The sequence below is a fragment of the Ananas comosus genome, linkage group 2 (assembly GCF_001540865.1).
Source record: "Ananas comosus cultivar F153 linkage group 2, ASM154086v1, whole genome shotgun sequence".
Classification (NCBI taxonomy): domain Eukaryota; kingdom Viridiplantae; phylum Streptophyta; class Magnoliopsida; order Poales; family Bromeliaceae; genus Ananas; species Ananas comosus.
In genome coordinates, this window is record NC_033622.1 from 14,258,199 (window position 1) to 14,274,004 (window position 15,806).

A 15,806-nucleotide genomic window follows, 5' to 3' on the forward strand; every position below is an offset into this window, starting at 1 on the left:
ATTACCAAACTAAACCCCCTTCAAAGTCTCTCTCTCTCTCTCTCTCTCTCTCTCTCTAATAACACTTGGGCACAGTGTTGTTAGAGGGATGGAGCAAGGTTCAGTTTATTAAAACCACTTTATACTTCTCAATTTATGATGCTTACTGTAACTTGGTGCGCAGAATTTTGAATTTTGGAGGTGACGCATTTATTCTGGTTGTGTTGTGTTTCACAGTGTCTGATAAGTCTTGGCATAGACTTGCGCTATGGATTGCGCAAATTTACGACACTGTGTCATCATCGTCAGCCGCCACTGCCGTCGACATTACTCCGGGCCGAGTTGGCGAGCTTCTGTGGCAGCTGCGGTCGGCCGTCATTGTGCCGCTGGTGAGGCTCTCCATTGCGGTGTGCTTGATCATGTCGGCGATAGTGCTCATTGAGAAGTTGGGCATGGGGATCATAAGCCTCTATGCGAAGGTGTTTCGCCGGCGCCCGCATCGAGTCTACAAGTGCGACCCCATCGCCGCCGACGAGGAGATGGGGTCTTGCGCTCACCCCATGGTCTTGGTCCAGATCCCCATGTACAACGAGAAGGAGGTATGCTGTTGTTGTTGTTTTTTTTTTTCTTTCACATAAATTTTACACTTAATTTTTAAAAAATAAAATGGGAGATCGAACATCCAACCTGCTGAAGAAGCTTTAGTATCTCTCAAATTCTGATTGGGTGAGAGCAATGAATGGCATGCGCGCGTGTTGGCAGGTGTACCAGCTGTCGATAGGAGCCGCGTGTAACTTGGTGTGGCCGGGGGATCGGATTATAGTACAAGTGCTCGATGATTCAACCGACCCGACCATAAAGGTTAGATCCGAATCTAAAAATCTTGGCAATGCCAGATCCGTTTTTCTGTATGTTGGGCGCCCAATTGCCGTATTAGTTTACAGAAGTAGAAATTTTAAATTTCGTGAAGAATTTTATTTTTTATTTTTTTATTTTTGTTTTGCTGATTTGGGCTCGCTGAATCAGCAAAGCTGTTGATGGGAGGTCCCACATTGTGCATCCCGTGGTCCGTCTCATCGATTGGCTCCTGCTGAATAGGCGCTGAATCCGCACAAATTCTCAATTTTTATTTTCTAAATATTTTTGTTTTTCCTCACGCGAACTGAGATAATAATACATTATTAAAAAGCAAAGTTGGATTTTGTACTATTATTTTTTTTGGAGGCGGAGAAGGAATTGTTAAAAGCTATTATTATAGCCAAGTTTCTCATTTTAGCTAATTAATTGAACATTTGATAGTTAGAAGTGCAGAGAAATGTGAAAAACTATTCATTTCAATTAATGTGTCTTTGTATATCCTGGGCCCCCAATGCCTCATACGTGGACCTGCTAGCTTTTGACATTGTGGCTGCAGCGTGCATTCCATATTTGTTGTGACCTATACAATGGCCAATGGGTTTCCCAAATTACTGCTTTTATAAATAAATCGTTAACATAATAATAAACAATTATTTACAAAAATTATTGACGTATGTAATACAAAAGAATTTAATTAATTTACATATATATATATATATATATATATAAGTAATCAGGATATTATTGAAGGGCAAAGTTTTAGCAGCTTTTTTTTTTTATTTTTATTATTTCATCCGTAGGCTGTGACCGTGAATGTTGGCAGTATGCAGCTAAACACTTGCTGTAACATGCTTCTGCTTTTTATTCTTCGTGATTGGATCTCATTGGAATAGAATTGTACAAAATAAAATAAAAAAAAAATTACTACTCAACAAGTCCCTTGTCTTAGAAATAAATATATATACTCACATGTCCAACAAATTGCTAATCTGCATGTTCTCTGGATTTCCTGAAATAATCTTAATTATCACCCACCTGTTTTTCTTGGAGTTACTTATTATTGTCAAAGGTATTTGATTGGTTTTACCGAGTACATTTTAAATTTTTGTGAGTCGCCCATCTAATACATTGTGAACTAACACACCCAGGAACTCGTAAAAGCCGAGTGCACAAAATGGTTCAACAAGGGGAAGAACATAAAATACGAGACGCGGAGCAACAGGAACGGGTACAAAGCAGGCGCTCTCAAAGAAGGGATGAAGCATAGCTACGTCGGAGATTGCGAGTACATTGCCATGCTCGATGCCGATTTCCAACCCGCTCCCGATTTCCTTTTGCGGACCATCCCATTCCTTGTGCACAACACCGACATTGCGCTCGTTCAAGCTCGTTGGCAGTTTGGTGAGCACCTGCGAATGAGCTCACACATGCATTAGATATAGAGAGTGTAGAAGTGCGTTCTCTACGGTCCGTTATGTAGGATTTTTCTACATACTAGTTGATCTCACTGCCCATCCGAAGGAAAAGTTGATGCAAACTATCAGATCGGCCAATTGGTGGACCATAGATGGCATTGCCTCCTTCATATGGATGATGAGATTACCTGGTGTGTAAAAAAACTTTGTAGACGGCCCTCTAGAGAATGCTCTCGCTTAGGCATACAAAAGAAGGCACTCAAAAGGATAAATATCGTTATAGAGTGCTAAGTTGGAATTCAAAATTATAATTTGGGAAGATGCTAATAAGATATTTCTCCATGGTTCTCTAGTAAACGCAAGCGAGTGCTTGATGACAAGGATGCAAGAGATGTCAATGGACTACCACTTCAAGGTAGAGCAAGAATCAGGTTCCACCTCGTGCGCATTCTTCGGTTACAATGGTAAGAATCTTATTATGAGCTAATCTGCATATTGGAACATAACTTTGCTCACAATAAGAAAAATAAAGGAACATGTTACAGGTGCAACAGGGAGCCAGTATACTATAACAACAAATAAATTCATTACAACAAAGATGTAATATCACCTGATAAACTCGCTTGCTCGGACTACTCAATTTGCAACCAATTTACAAAGAGAAACCAAAAGAACAGATAAGCATTAAATTCCAGAAATCATAATAAGACTCAGCTTACAGAACAAACAGATTACCTGGTATTCTGACTGAACTAGAAAAACTATGAATGAGGACCAGGAAAGAATACAGTTGAAAGAAAGCAAGCAGTAAAGAGGCACAAAACACAAAACGTTTGAGATCTATAACAGTCCGTCTTTGTGTAGTGCAGATACAAAGCTGCAGAAATTTCATAGAGTACATTTGTCTGTCTGATATAGGTACGGCTGGAGTGTGGAGAATCCACGCCATAAATGAAGCTGGGGGTTGGAAAGATAGAACTACTGTTGAAGACATGGATTTAGCAGTCAGGGCTGGTCTTGGCGGTTGGAAATTTTTATACATCGGTAACATCAAGGTGCACTCCTTTGTTTTTTTTTTTTTTCCATAAGAATAGATGCTTTCAACTACATATAAATTTCTTTCAAAAAAGGGAACTCTTACATATAATGGATGCATTTCATCAGAAACATGATTTAACTATCAACAGCAGCAACTCCTACTACAGTTTTAAACATCATAAACTGAAGATTCATTACTTAATTCCAAATCACATAGTATTTCATTAGCATGAAACGCAAGTAGTTGCAAAACAAAAAAGATAACCTGACAAATAAATAATTTGGCAACAAGCTGGATATTGTTCTCATGAGGTAACTTTTTGGATTCTTAGGTCAAAAGTGAATTACCAAGCACATTCAAAGCTTATCGTTATCAACAGCATCGTTGGTCATGTGGACCAGCAAATCTGTTCAGAAAGATGGTGTGGGATATTGTAAAGGCTGAGGTTAGTATCTAAAAATACTAAAGAAACTATCCAACTACTGTAGAACAAAAATATAAATGGATAATAAAGCATTTCCTCAGTTATGCATGGCAACACTTTTGTCTAAGCATGTTACTATCGTGATTAGAAAGAGCATTAAATTCGAATTTACCTTTCATCCTATTTTTTATGCAGAAAGTGTCAATATGGAAGAAGTTCTTTGTGATCTACAACTTCTTCTTGGCTCGGAGGATTATATCGCACTTTGTCACCTTCTCTTTCTACTGTGTGGTGATACCATTTTCAGTTTTTTTTCCCGAAGTTCAAATTCCCATGTGGGGGGTGGCATATGTTCCAACAGCAATTACTCTTATGAATGCAGTTGGAACTCCAAGGTTTGAAGCTTTCACTTCTCTATCAGAATGTTCCTTAGTTTATGCTTCAAAGATCAAAGTGCTTCGGTAGAGAACTTGTTCACTATTTTGCACAAAAGAACCACTCATACTTCCTCTAATACCAACCAAGAAAAAAAAATGTCCTGAATATAGATAGAACAGGTGTAGATTGTTTAATATGATAGAAAATATCCCATGATTCCCCCCTTAGTCAGTAAAAAAAACTAGAAAAGAATAAAGAAAATCTTACTTATTATGTTTCTCATTTGTCTTGTGTAGGTCATTTCATCTAATAATCTTCTGGGTCTTATTTGAGAACGTCATGTCCTTACATCGGTGCAAGGCTGTCTTTATTGGTCTATTTGAAGCAGGGAGAGTAAACGAGTGGGTCGTTACAGAGAAGTTGGGGGACATGCTAAAGACAAAATCCAAACTTGATGTTGCAAAGAAATTTCACTTCAAATTTAAGGACAGGTAAATCAATCAACATTACTTTCGGCAGTGTAATGCACCAACATTTGCTATATGAAATCAGAAATAAGCAACTAAACCATTACCGTATAGTAAAATTCAATATCATTTATTTACTTGATGAGTATAGAAAAAGTTACTAATGTAACCTTTTTCTTTTTTCTACTGACCAGATTCCATGTCCTGGAGCTTGTCGTTGGGTTATACCTGATGGTGTGTTCATGTTACGACTTTTTCTACCGCAAGGACTACTATTTCATCTACTTCTTTCCTCAATCCATAGCTTTCCTCATCATGGGTTTCGGCTATATTGGTACAATCATCCCTACCAACAAATAAGGCAGTTAGGCTAATGCCTTCATCCACCATCTTTATTCATATACAAGAAAATCTTTTGCGATTTCTGCATTTTTTTTATAAGACATTAGCAAAAGTTGCTCTCAAATTCGATACAGTGAAGAACCATTCAACTTCTGTAGCAAAAAACTATACAAAGCCAATTCTTGGAAGTCATACAAAGACGATTTGCAGCTAAATATGGAGAAAAGAAGAGCAGAAATGCAGTTTATCATTGCAGTAAAAGCAAAGACAGACTGGTCCTGATATAATGTGATAATGTTGATTATGATATTGTAAATCAAATGAATGTATCTATTTATTCTTCAATGATCAATGAGAAATATGTGGAATATATTTTGTCTTTCTATCTTCTTTTTTCACTAAGGGCATATTTGTTTGGGTGGAAGTGGGGCGGATGTGGAGAGGGGGAAAGTCGTTTTCGCCATAAATGATCACTTCTGTCATTTGGTTCGCCGTAAATAAATTACGGTCGAAACTCGAGTTAACCTGAAACGGCACAATTGACTTTGGCCCATCGTGGACCAAAGTCAATTATGGTGAAGAGAGGTGAAGAAAAAATAATAAAATAATATACTAGGTAAAGATAGTTATATTTAAATATATTTAATATTATGGTACTAATTACTCTTTTATTCAGTTGGCATATTTAAAATATGATAAAAATTGATTAGTTAAGTTTTAGTATTTTCTTTATTTAGTTTGTACAATTAAAATATGATAAAAATTGATTAATTAAGTATTAATATTTTTTTTACCTTGTAATTTTATTGTTGTATTACTATAATTTATGTATAAAAAAATAATTTAGTTGTTTTAAATTAAATTGTAATTATGTAAAAATATAATTATATTATTTTTATTTATACATAAATTATAGTTTTACATCACATACTTCCTATTAAACAAACAACAGAACTAATAAAATTTTACTTCCATAACTACGAAACAAACAGCGGGGAAGTAGTTTTCACCGAACTTCACTTCAATCCAAAATTCACTTCAACCAAAAGTCCAGTTTCGGCGAAACAAACATGCTCTAAACGAATGAGGATGCAGATACAGAAGTAATGACAGTGAAACATGTCTAGAAACCCCCATTAGTTATGCATACGGAGAGGTCTACAAACATCACTATCCGACCTTTTTATGAATTAAATGTTGATTTCTTTTTCCTGAAAAATGTACAAAGATCCCTAAACTTTGGCTCTTTTGTAAGAGGTGCCTAAACTTGCAATTTGGAAATTCGAACTCTTAAACTTTGTTAAATAATTCAAAAGACCCCGCACTTCAATTATAGTTATTAATTACACAATTATTTCGGTTGCATGAACTGCACAGTTCTATAAAGCTTCAAAACACTATATATATATATATATATATATATATAGAGAGAGAGAGAGAGAGAGAGAGAGAGAGGGGNTGGAAGTACGGAACCCTCCGTGCTTCCAAGTCGTTTTCGATGTTGGAACATTCGAATCGACTATTGGCTCCGTTAGACTTGATCTAGAGTATCTGAAGTACCTAGAAAATAAATTTTACGATTTTTCATATCATCAGCCTAGTGATCGGAAGGACACAAAATCAATAATTTTAATGGTCGTGGTGAGTCGTTTGCAAGTTTAATGGTGTAGAAATTTTCAAATCATGTGAAATTTTGATAGAAAATTCTTTATACTATATAAAACAAGATCAATATCTTTGATCTAAAATCTTAATGTCATATCATCACATTTTATAAGATTTTTATTTTCAACCGTTGATTTTGAGCCTCTTCAATCACTAAGCAAATGATACCGAAAAATCGCAAAATTTATTTTCTAGGTACTTCAAATACTCTAAATCAAGTCTAACGGAGCCGATCGTCGATTCCAGAGTCCCAACATCAAAAACGACTTGGAAGCACGGAGGGTTCCGTGCTTCCAGAAGCATACCAGCCTCTCTCTCTCTCTCTCTCTCTCTCTCTCTCTATATATATATATATATATATATATGGTACTCTAACATGTAAAGAAAAGATAAAAATTGAAGTTCGGTTCAACCTATTCTTCGATTGTCATGCTTAATTATCAAAATTGGAAGAGAAAAAAATAAATTTATTTATATTTTGCAGTCTTACAGGATTATATGTACAACATCCAATCAAAACAGCTATGTAATTAGCAATTTTACGTGAGAAGAGACCTATTGAAACATTTGGTAAAGTTTAGCTCATGTAATTGCCAAAATTGAAAGTTCAGGTGCCTATTTGCAAAAGAGGTAAAGTTCAGCGGATCTCTATACACTTTTCGCTTTTTTTCTTTTCCTTCAATTGTCTTTTTTAGGAGGTTGAGACTACAAGTGTTAGGAATAAACTTTGGTATTCCAAGAGAAACACTTGCAATAAGAAACTATGAGCTAATGAGGAAATTGGTCATTCTCCTCCAGCTTTATGTGAGCGGATAACACCTATTCTTTTTCTTAGGGATGGAGAACAAACGAATTATTTTCTGGGAGTTTGAAAATTTACATTAGAAGAGGATGCAATTGGTGAAGCAGCTGGCCAGATATCTTAAATAAATGAATCACTGCATTCGTAATACTCCATGATACCACCTGACTGTATATATTTTTAACATGATATTGAGAAAGAATTTAACTGTCAAAAATTAATCAGTTTCTCTGATCTGATACACAGCAATAACAGGGATTTCTCCAGAAACTCTTGTATCACCTAGCAGGACAAGCCAAATTTCTGTCCAAAAAGAACCCAATGCTAATTATATTCCCATTAAGTTAGACATCATTATGAAGTATCTAGTAAGAACAACTTACATCTGCCTAAAGGGTTTCTCTCTTCATAAAAGAACAAGTTATATGATTCAGATGGTTATTGCTCTGCTTTAAAAATTCTTGCAATAACAATCCATATCTATGTATTCATCCTTTTATTTAGTGAGACAAAAAAGATGGGTTTATAAAATTTTTCGACAATTTTATTTTTCCTTTTGGTCTTCCCTAAACAGGTTTCCATTCAATTCAAATTTGAAAAATTACTCAGGCATCAACCTTTGCATAGAAATATGGCAAAGTACTTAAGAGCATAGAAACTTACGCAGTTAAGTAAGATTTTCATAGTATATGTGAATAAATATTTAAAAAACATGTTTGAAAAGAAATATATATATATATATTAGAACTACTCAGATATCATTTCTGGCTACAAAAACTTGATAGCCAAAAACTTGACTAACATATATATGGAAGGGAAATAACAGGTTACAACTGAAACTGAAGTTAAATTTGACACACATTGAACCCATGCAAACCAAAAGCTTAGGCCATTAAGTTCTGAGCTAACAGTGCCTACCAATCAATTTATCTTAAGTCCTGCTATTTCACAATAATAGGACTCTCTAGTAATTGTGCCATTAACCACTTTTCATGAGTCACGTAAGTTCACTATTTTGCACAAGTCCAACTATCATGCTCCCAAGGCCTAAATCAATGATATGCTATGTCCTGGTAAATCAAGCCCGTGCGTTAGTTTTGTGTCCACACATTAAGCGAGCTTCTTGCATCATTAGTCACTTTGTACAGTGACAATTTTGTGATTCTACTTCAAATAGGCATGTGGCACACAATATACTATATATTACGGTATCACTACTGTTGGTTGTTTATTGTATGTATTTTTATTTTTTCAAATATATAGGGTTGTGATGCTGATATTGTCAATCACTTTGTACATGTTTTTCATTATTCTGACCCCAACAAGCAGTCTAAACTTATTCCCATAAACATTACCGGAGAATAACTAATGAAAACCAAAAAGAAACTGCACTATTTCCTCTAATTCACATAATAGCACAAGTTGGTGAAAAATGCTTATATATCTTTGTTATGGCAAACCAAGTGTGACTTAGGATCCCCAAATGACGTGCCTCCGATAGGCTTGCAACTTGCAACTGGCAACTTGTCCTCTTTTAGGCCTTTGAGAAGATCCAATGAAAAAAAGGGCTTGATGATGACAATAACCACATGCCCTAAACTTGCCTTCTACTTATTTCCTGGGCAGTATTATTAGAAATCCTAGTGACCGTAAAGATGTTGAAGCTGGTTTATTCCTCAATCAATAATACGTACATTATAGTTCTATTATTGATCATCTATTTGATTGGCACGATGCAAATTGATAAAATAAAAAATCAAGAGAAAAGACAATGAAAATTAGGGCACTTTCATAGAACAAAATAATCAGAAATAGCATAACAGGTGCGAAGGAGCCAGATCGTTTCCACCAACACAACCCATTTATCTTTTGTCTCTTATGGAACAATTCTAAATTAAAATATTTGAATCTCAGCATTAGATGGTTTACATTTGATGTATTAGCACATTTAGCATAAGAAAGGTGCATCATTCTCTAAAAAGTAACACAACTGCTGCATTTTCCACCTCTTTCTAAACTAGTGAACTATAGGTGGAGATGCCGCTTGTTTTTCTCAAGAAGAAGAAAAAGAGAAGTGCGCTTTTTTATCATGGTTAATTTGAAAGCATTCTCATGTGTATAGACATATAAGTAATACAATTGGAAAATAGTGTTAGAAGATATGCCTAGCAGATAAAAGAAATTGTAATATAAGAAGTAAAATCGACAATTTGTTTCAAGAAGGTAAAGTGCGTCTAATGACTACCTAATATCTAATGTCATTAATAAAAATGTGGTTGAATCAGATGGTATCAAAGTTTTCAATATTGTCCTCTAGTACTAGCTTGTGTCCTAGATCTACCATCCTAGAATAATAGCTGCACATACTGCAATTTATTACCTACAACACTCATAAGTAGTTAATATCCATGGCATGAACTGATGGTCAATTTGAAATAATATAACAATACAGAGAATTAATTCTCGCATTAAAACATTTCCCCTAGGAAATTTATCTTTTTTTTCTTTTTTTATTTCAAACTTCTACGTAGTAAGTTGTCCTATAACTAAATGAAAGAAGCAAAAAAGACATAAGGAAATATTAATGTCAACGTTCGATAAAGAGTTAAAAAAAAAAGAGACAATGAATGAGAAGAAATGTCCATGTGTGCTTTATGGTCTTTTTTTTTTAACCTGGTATAATTTCACACATGATAGAATATTGCAATAGCAGAACATAATTCCACGCACGATGTTACAAGTTACCACATCGAATTATTTCATCTTTTTTTGCCTCGTTTGTAATTTAGCTGCAAATAATGACAGAGCAATGGAAAAATTATAATCATCATCATCATCCTTTTTTAATAATTCAAATTTGATAGACCTATTCTCACATGATGTTAAGAAGGCCAAAAAGCTTAGATCAATATTGCATGAACGCTGCCACGTTAATGATTAGACGATAAATAATGCTCTTTGTTTTAATATATATATAAAAAGCTCAAGCAAGGCATGAGAGGCCACATACCCCGGCGGCTCTTCTCCACCGTCGATCGCCCGCGGAGGAGAGCAACGAAGAGGCGCCCACGACAATGCAAGGTACCAACACCAAAAGAATTCTTTCTCTTTTTTTTTTTTTGAAAAAAAATTACTTTTTCTTCTGTGAGGAATTTCACCGAACAGTTGGTGTGCGTGGTGCGTACATAGCCGAGGCGTCGCTTCCGTCGGCGCTGGCGGTCGCGAGGGCGGCGTTGGAGGGGGCGTGGGCGTGGGGAGCGGCGGCGGCGCCGGGTGGGTTGGGGCGGATATGGGGGGAGGTGAGGGGGTCGGCGGTGGTGCCGGCGATGAGGGGGCTGGTGGTGGCGTGCCTGGTGATGTCGGTGATGCTGCTCGCGGAGAAGGTGGCGATGGGGATGGTGGCGCTCTGCGTGAAGCTGCTGCGGCGGCGCCCCGAGAAGGTGTACAAGTGGGGTCCCATCAAGCAGGACGAGGAGCTGGGCTCCGCCGCGTATCCCATGGTCCTCGTCCAGATTCCCATGTACAATGAGCGCGAGGTGCGTTTCGCTTTTATACCTAACCTTCCCGTTTTCGCCAGTAGCAACGAGCAAACTAAATATAAAAAACTTAACTTCCCCTGCTGCGGTGCCAAGCCAGGATTCTCAATCAAAAAAAAAAGGAATAATAAAAATACTTTTGTGTTAATCACAATGGTTCTCTCGTTGTTGGCCGGTAACGCCACATCAGCAATATAACTGATGCATTCTAAAATTTTTTCGTGAGCATCAGAGATAAAATTCTGAACCACATAAAAAAAAAAGGATGTTACACTGCTGTCGAAGGTATTAAGACAATATAGTACTCTTTCTGTTAACACTATTTAATTTGCTGCACTTTGCTGAATAATGCATTTTTTTTTACAAACAAACATAATTTAAAATATAAAAAAAAAATTGAATTTTAAACTTAGAATTTTAAATGCTGATAGTTAAATTTTTTACCACTTATGTTAGAAACAGTCGATTTTGTCGAATAATACTACTGTATCCTAGAATCCGACCAAACAGCCTAACTAATGTTGATGTGGATCATATCAGGTTAATTAATAAAATCTGGATAATGATGTCATGTCTCGTGCAACAATTGTACATTACATCATTTCATTTCGTTTCACTCAGTGCTCGTGGTTTATATTGTTGTAATAATGTTCATAATAACGTGCAAGTAATTGTGCTATTCAATATCTCTGCAGGTCTACCGTTTATCCATCGGAGCAGTGTGTAATCTAGTATGGCCGTCAGATCGTCTCATAGTTCAAGTTCTAGATGATTCGACGGACTTGATTACTAGGGTTCGATTCGATCGCAAGCAATAATTTCCTTTTTTTCTTTTTTCAAACTTATTAGATAGTAGAGAGTACTAATGCAACTTTTAAAAGAAAATGTTCATGTTGGTTTAGACTTGGTTTGTACAATTAAAAGTCCTGAGAATTGAGATTTTTGAAAAATAATTGCAGGACTTGGTGCAAAAAGAATGCGAGAAATGGGTGAGAAAGGGGATTAACGTACATTATATATCAAGAGATAATAGGAATGGGTATAAGGCGGGCGCAATGAAAGACGCGATGGAGATCGATTATGTGCAGCAATGCGATTATGTCGCTATATTTGATGCCGATTTTCAACCAGAATCTGATTTTCTCGTTCGAACCGTACCTTTCTTGATGTACAATCCCGAACTTGCTCTTGTTCAAGCTCGTTGGAAGTTCGGTAATATATTTTACTACAAATTTATTCTCAGAAAACTATAAAAAAAAATTTTTTTTAAAAAAGCTGATCACTCTACTGAGTTATTTATAATTTATAATTTACAATTTGCGCGGTGACTTATGATTATGTATAGTGAATGCTGATGAGTGCTTGATGACACGAATACAAGAGATGTCTCTCAACTACCATTTCAAAATTGAGCAACAATCCGGTTCATCAACCTTAGCATTTTTCGGGTTTAATGGTGAGCATACTCAATTAATTCTCTTAAGATAAATACTAAAAACAAAATATTTTCTTTTTTTTTAAGAAAAAGGATAACTATAGACAATAATTTGGTCAAATTCAGGGACGGCCGGGGTTTGGCGAATCTTAGCTATCAAAGAAGTCGACGGATGGAAAGAAAGAACAACAGTAGAAGACATGGATTTAGCAGTGAGAGCAACTCTTGCTGGTTGGAAATTTCTATATGTCGGTGGAATTAAGGTACTAAATTGCAGGATTTCATTTAGCAAAGTCGCAGAATATTTCATTAAGTAGAAAAATATTATGTGTAATCACGAAAGTTCTATTTAAAATGGTTAAGTTCTAATGGATCTTGACTAAATTAAATTTAAAAACATATAATATGTTACATTTCTAAGCGCGAGAGATCAGCTGCAAATTTTATGTTGTTTTTCTTTTTTTACTTCGTTTCGTAGGTTAAGAGCGAACTCCCCAGCACTTTCAAAGCTTATCGATTTCAACAACACCGATGGTCTTGCGGACCCGCGAATCTATTTAAGAAAATTGCAATGGAGATCATAAAAGCTAAGGTTTTCTCTCTTTTTCTCTCTCTTTTTTCTCTCGTTATGTGCGCACGCGCTATCTGCATGTGCGGAAAAGCTATAATTTTGTTTTTAATGAGACACGTAAAAAATTGAACTGCAGAAGGTGCCATTTCACAAGAAATTATTTTTGCTGTACAACTTCTTCCTCGCTCGGAGAATTATTTCCCACATTGTCACCTTCTTCTTCTACTGCGTGGTGATACCGGTATCCGTATTCTTCCCCGAAATCGAAATTCCGCGATGGGGAGTCGTTTACATTCCAGCAGCCATTACCCTTCTCAACGCAGTGGGGACTCCCACGTAAGAGATTAGTAACACATTTGTATTCGTTGAGTTCGACTCTTTTTTTTTTTACTCGTTGTTTGTAACAAGATAATATTTCAGAATTAGAAATATATATATATATATATATATATATATATATATATATATATATNTATATATATATATGCAAGATAAGTGCACTAATTGTTTTAGCTTTTCTTTGTTAAAATCGGCTGTACAATTCGCTGCAGCTCCATTCATCTCGTTCCATTTTGGATCTTGTTCGAGAACGTCATGTCGTGGCACCGATTCAAAGCTGTTATAATTGGCTTGATGGAAGCGGACCGGGTGAATGAGTGGGTGGTTACTGAGAAATTAGGTGACACGATGAAGACGAAACCATTAGTCACTGTTGTTAACAAGCTACGTACCGAGTTCTGGAAAAGGTGATATATAAATTAACTGCATGTGTGATGTTTTTATTAACAAAGTTTACGAAATTGAATTCCTTATGTCTACTTTATAAACATCTAAACATTGGGTTTTTTTTTTTTTATTTATCCCTGCAGGTTTAATTTTGCAGAGCTCGGAATTGCAGCTTTTCTCATACTGTGTGCAACATACGATTTCTTGTACCGAACCGATCACTACTTCTTGTACATTTACCCGCTTGCTGTATCTTTCCTCATCATGGGATTTGGCTACGTCGGCATCGTCGTCCCCGGCGGGAAGTAGATAAGAATAAAATGAGAAAAGTAGGCGGATTTAAATGCAAAATCACATCAGCATATTATATAGAGAGAGAGAGAGAGAGTAGGGCTACATACTATTAGGAGTACAGTAATCCTTGTGCTTCTAAGTTTTTGACCGCCCATCAAACTTGATGGGTGGTTAGGGTGAAAGAGAGAAGAGAAATTGAAGAGAAATTGGATTTCTTAATTTTTCTTTTCTTTGAATTTCTCTTCAATTTGTCTTTTCTCTCTCACCCTAACCATCCATCAAATTTAATGGGCGGTTAGAAACTTAGGAGCACAAGAACTACTGTACTCCTAATACCACAATAGCCCTACTCTCTCTCTCTCTCTCTCTATATATATATATACACAATTTACAAAGGAGATTCTTTATTTAAGGTTCCTTGCTAATGTCTAGTTGTATTAATGTACGCTTGCATGCAATAATGCGACACTGCTCTATATTAGAGGATAAATAAGCAACGCCAACGCTAATATCAAAGAATTATCAGTTGGCGGTTGATTCTACGTGTATGTATAAGATCGTGAAAAGCATTAGCAAATTGTGAAAACAAATATTATTGGAGAAATTAAGAAACTTGAAGAAGCATCAGCCTATCATTTCTTTCTCTTATTCTTCTTCAGAATTACTGCTATGGAATTAAGTATGCCAATCATGAAACTTCCCTGAATTGTAATTTATTGGTTGCGTAAATGTGTCCTTCAGTTCGATCATATGAATAAATTCAAATTAATAAAAATATATATATATAGAGGCTAGAGAACCTATACTCTTATGAGTATAGAGCTCTTTATATTCATAAGTTGTTTTCAATTATGGAGCTTCCGAATCGACGATCCACTTCGTTAAATATACACTAAAGTATTTGAAACTTTTAGAAAATAAATTTCGTAACTTTTCGAAATCATAATAAAGTTCATCAAGCGGGTATAAAATGAACGGTCAAAATTGAACGACGTCTTAAAAATGGATGATGGGATCCTTCGATTTAAGATCGGAGTTATTGATTTTATCTATGTAGTGAATATAATTTTCTATCAAAAATTCAACCGATTTGATTTTTTTATATTGTCTAGCAAATATTCCGTGCCGACTGTTAAAAATTATCAATTTTGTGACCTTTTGATTGTAAGGTAAATGATGTCGAAAAATTATAAAATTTGATTTCTAAACGTTTTAAATGCTCTAAATAATATTTAACAGTGTGGATCGTTGATTCGGAAGCTCTATCATCAAAAACAACTTATGAGAGCAAGGACAATCGTACTCATAAGAGTATAATAGCTGGACTCTCTCTCTCTCTCTCTCTCTCTCTCTATATATATATATATATATAGAGTCCGTCTCCCGTACTTTTGAAAGTACGGGAGGCCCCGCGCTTGTAAGTTGTTTTCGATGATAGGACGTTCGATTTGACGATCGGCTCCGTTAGGTATGATCTACCCTATTGGAACTATTTAGAAACCAAATTTTAGATTTTTTTGACATCATTTACTAAGTGATCAAAAGGTCTAAAAAATGACTATTTTAACGGTCGATGTAGCACATTTTTAAGTTTAACGGTGTAGAAGTATCCAAATTATATGAAAATTTAATAGAAAATTCTACTTAACATCAGTAGCAAGATCAATACTTCCGATTTAAAATTTAAATCCTTTATCACTATTTTTTATGAGATTTTCATTTTCAGCCGTTCATTTTGAGGCAACTCGTTTACTAGACAAACGAAATCAAAAAATTATGAAATTTGGTTTCTAGATAGTTCCAATAGCGTAGATCAAGTTTAACGGAGCCGATCGCCGAATCGGATGTCCCATCATCGAAAACAACTTACAAGCA

The 15,806-nt window shown here is 35.6% G+C and overlaps 2 protein-coding genes and 1 long non-coding RNA gene across 4 annotated transcripts; 2 read left to right on the forward strand and 1 right to left on the reverse strand.

Annotated features, from left to right (window-relative positions):
* On the forward strand, positions 1-4,925 carry LOC109703530 (glucomannan 4-beta-mannosyltransferase 1-like). Its single transcript, XM_020224177.1, has 10 exons — positions 1-98; positions 217-578; positions 742-840; positions 1,986-2,238; positions 2,606-2,716; positions 3,171-3,307; positions 3,623-3,736; positions 3,911-4,110; positions 4,390-4,584; positions 4,755-4,925. Exons 1-10 carry the CDS (start codon positions 89-91, stop codon positions 4,918-4,920), a joined length of 1,647 nt encoding a protein of 548 aa, XP_020079766.1. The 5' UTR covers positions 1-88; the 3' UTR covers positions 4,921-4,925.
* LOC109703546 lies at positions 1,781-4,876 on the reverse strand. 2 transcript variants are annotated; one of them, XR_002213983.1, is made up of 2 exons: positions 4,789-4,876; positions 1,781-3,697 (listed from the first exon to the last, which is right to left on the reverse strand). It is a non-coding gene; the product is annotated as an uncharacterized LOC109703546 (long non-coding RNA). The 2 variants fall into 2 exon arrangements; XR_002213982.1 differs by having other exon boundaries at positions 4,752-4,853.
* On the forward strand, positions 10,663-14,135 carry LOC109703538 (glucomannan 4-beta-mannosyltransferase 9-like). The gene is made up of 9 exons (XM_020224189.1): positions 10,663-10,905; positions 11,601-11,699; positions 11,865-12,117; positions 12,251-12,361; positions 12,467-12,603; positions 12,819-12,932; positions 13,048-13,247; positions 13,463-13,657; positions 13,781-14,135. The coding sequence occupies exons 1-9, from the start codon at positions 10,696-10,698 to the stop codon at positions 13,944-13,946; spliced, it is 1,485 nt and encodes a 494-aa protein (XP_020079778.1). The 5' UTR covers positions 10,663-10,695; the 3' UTR covers positions 13,947-14,135.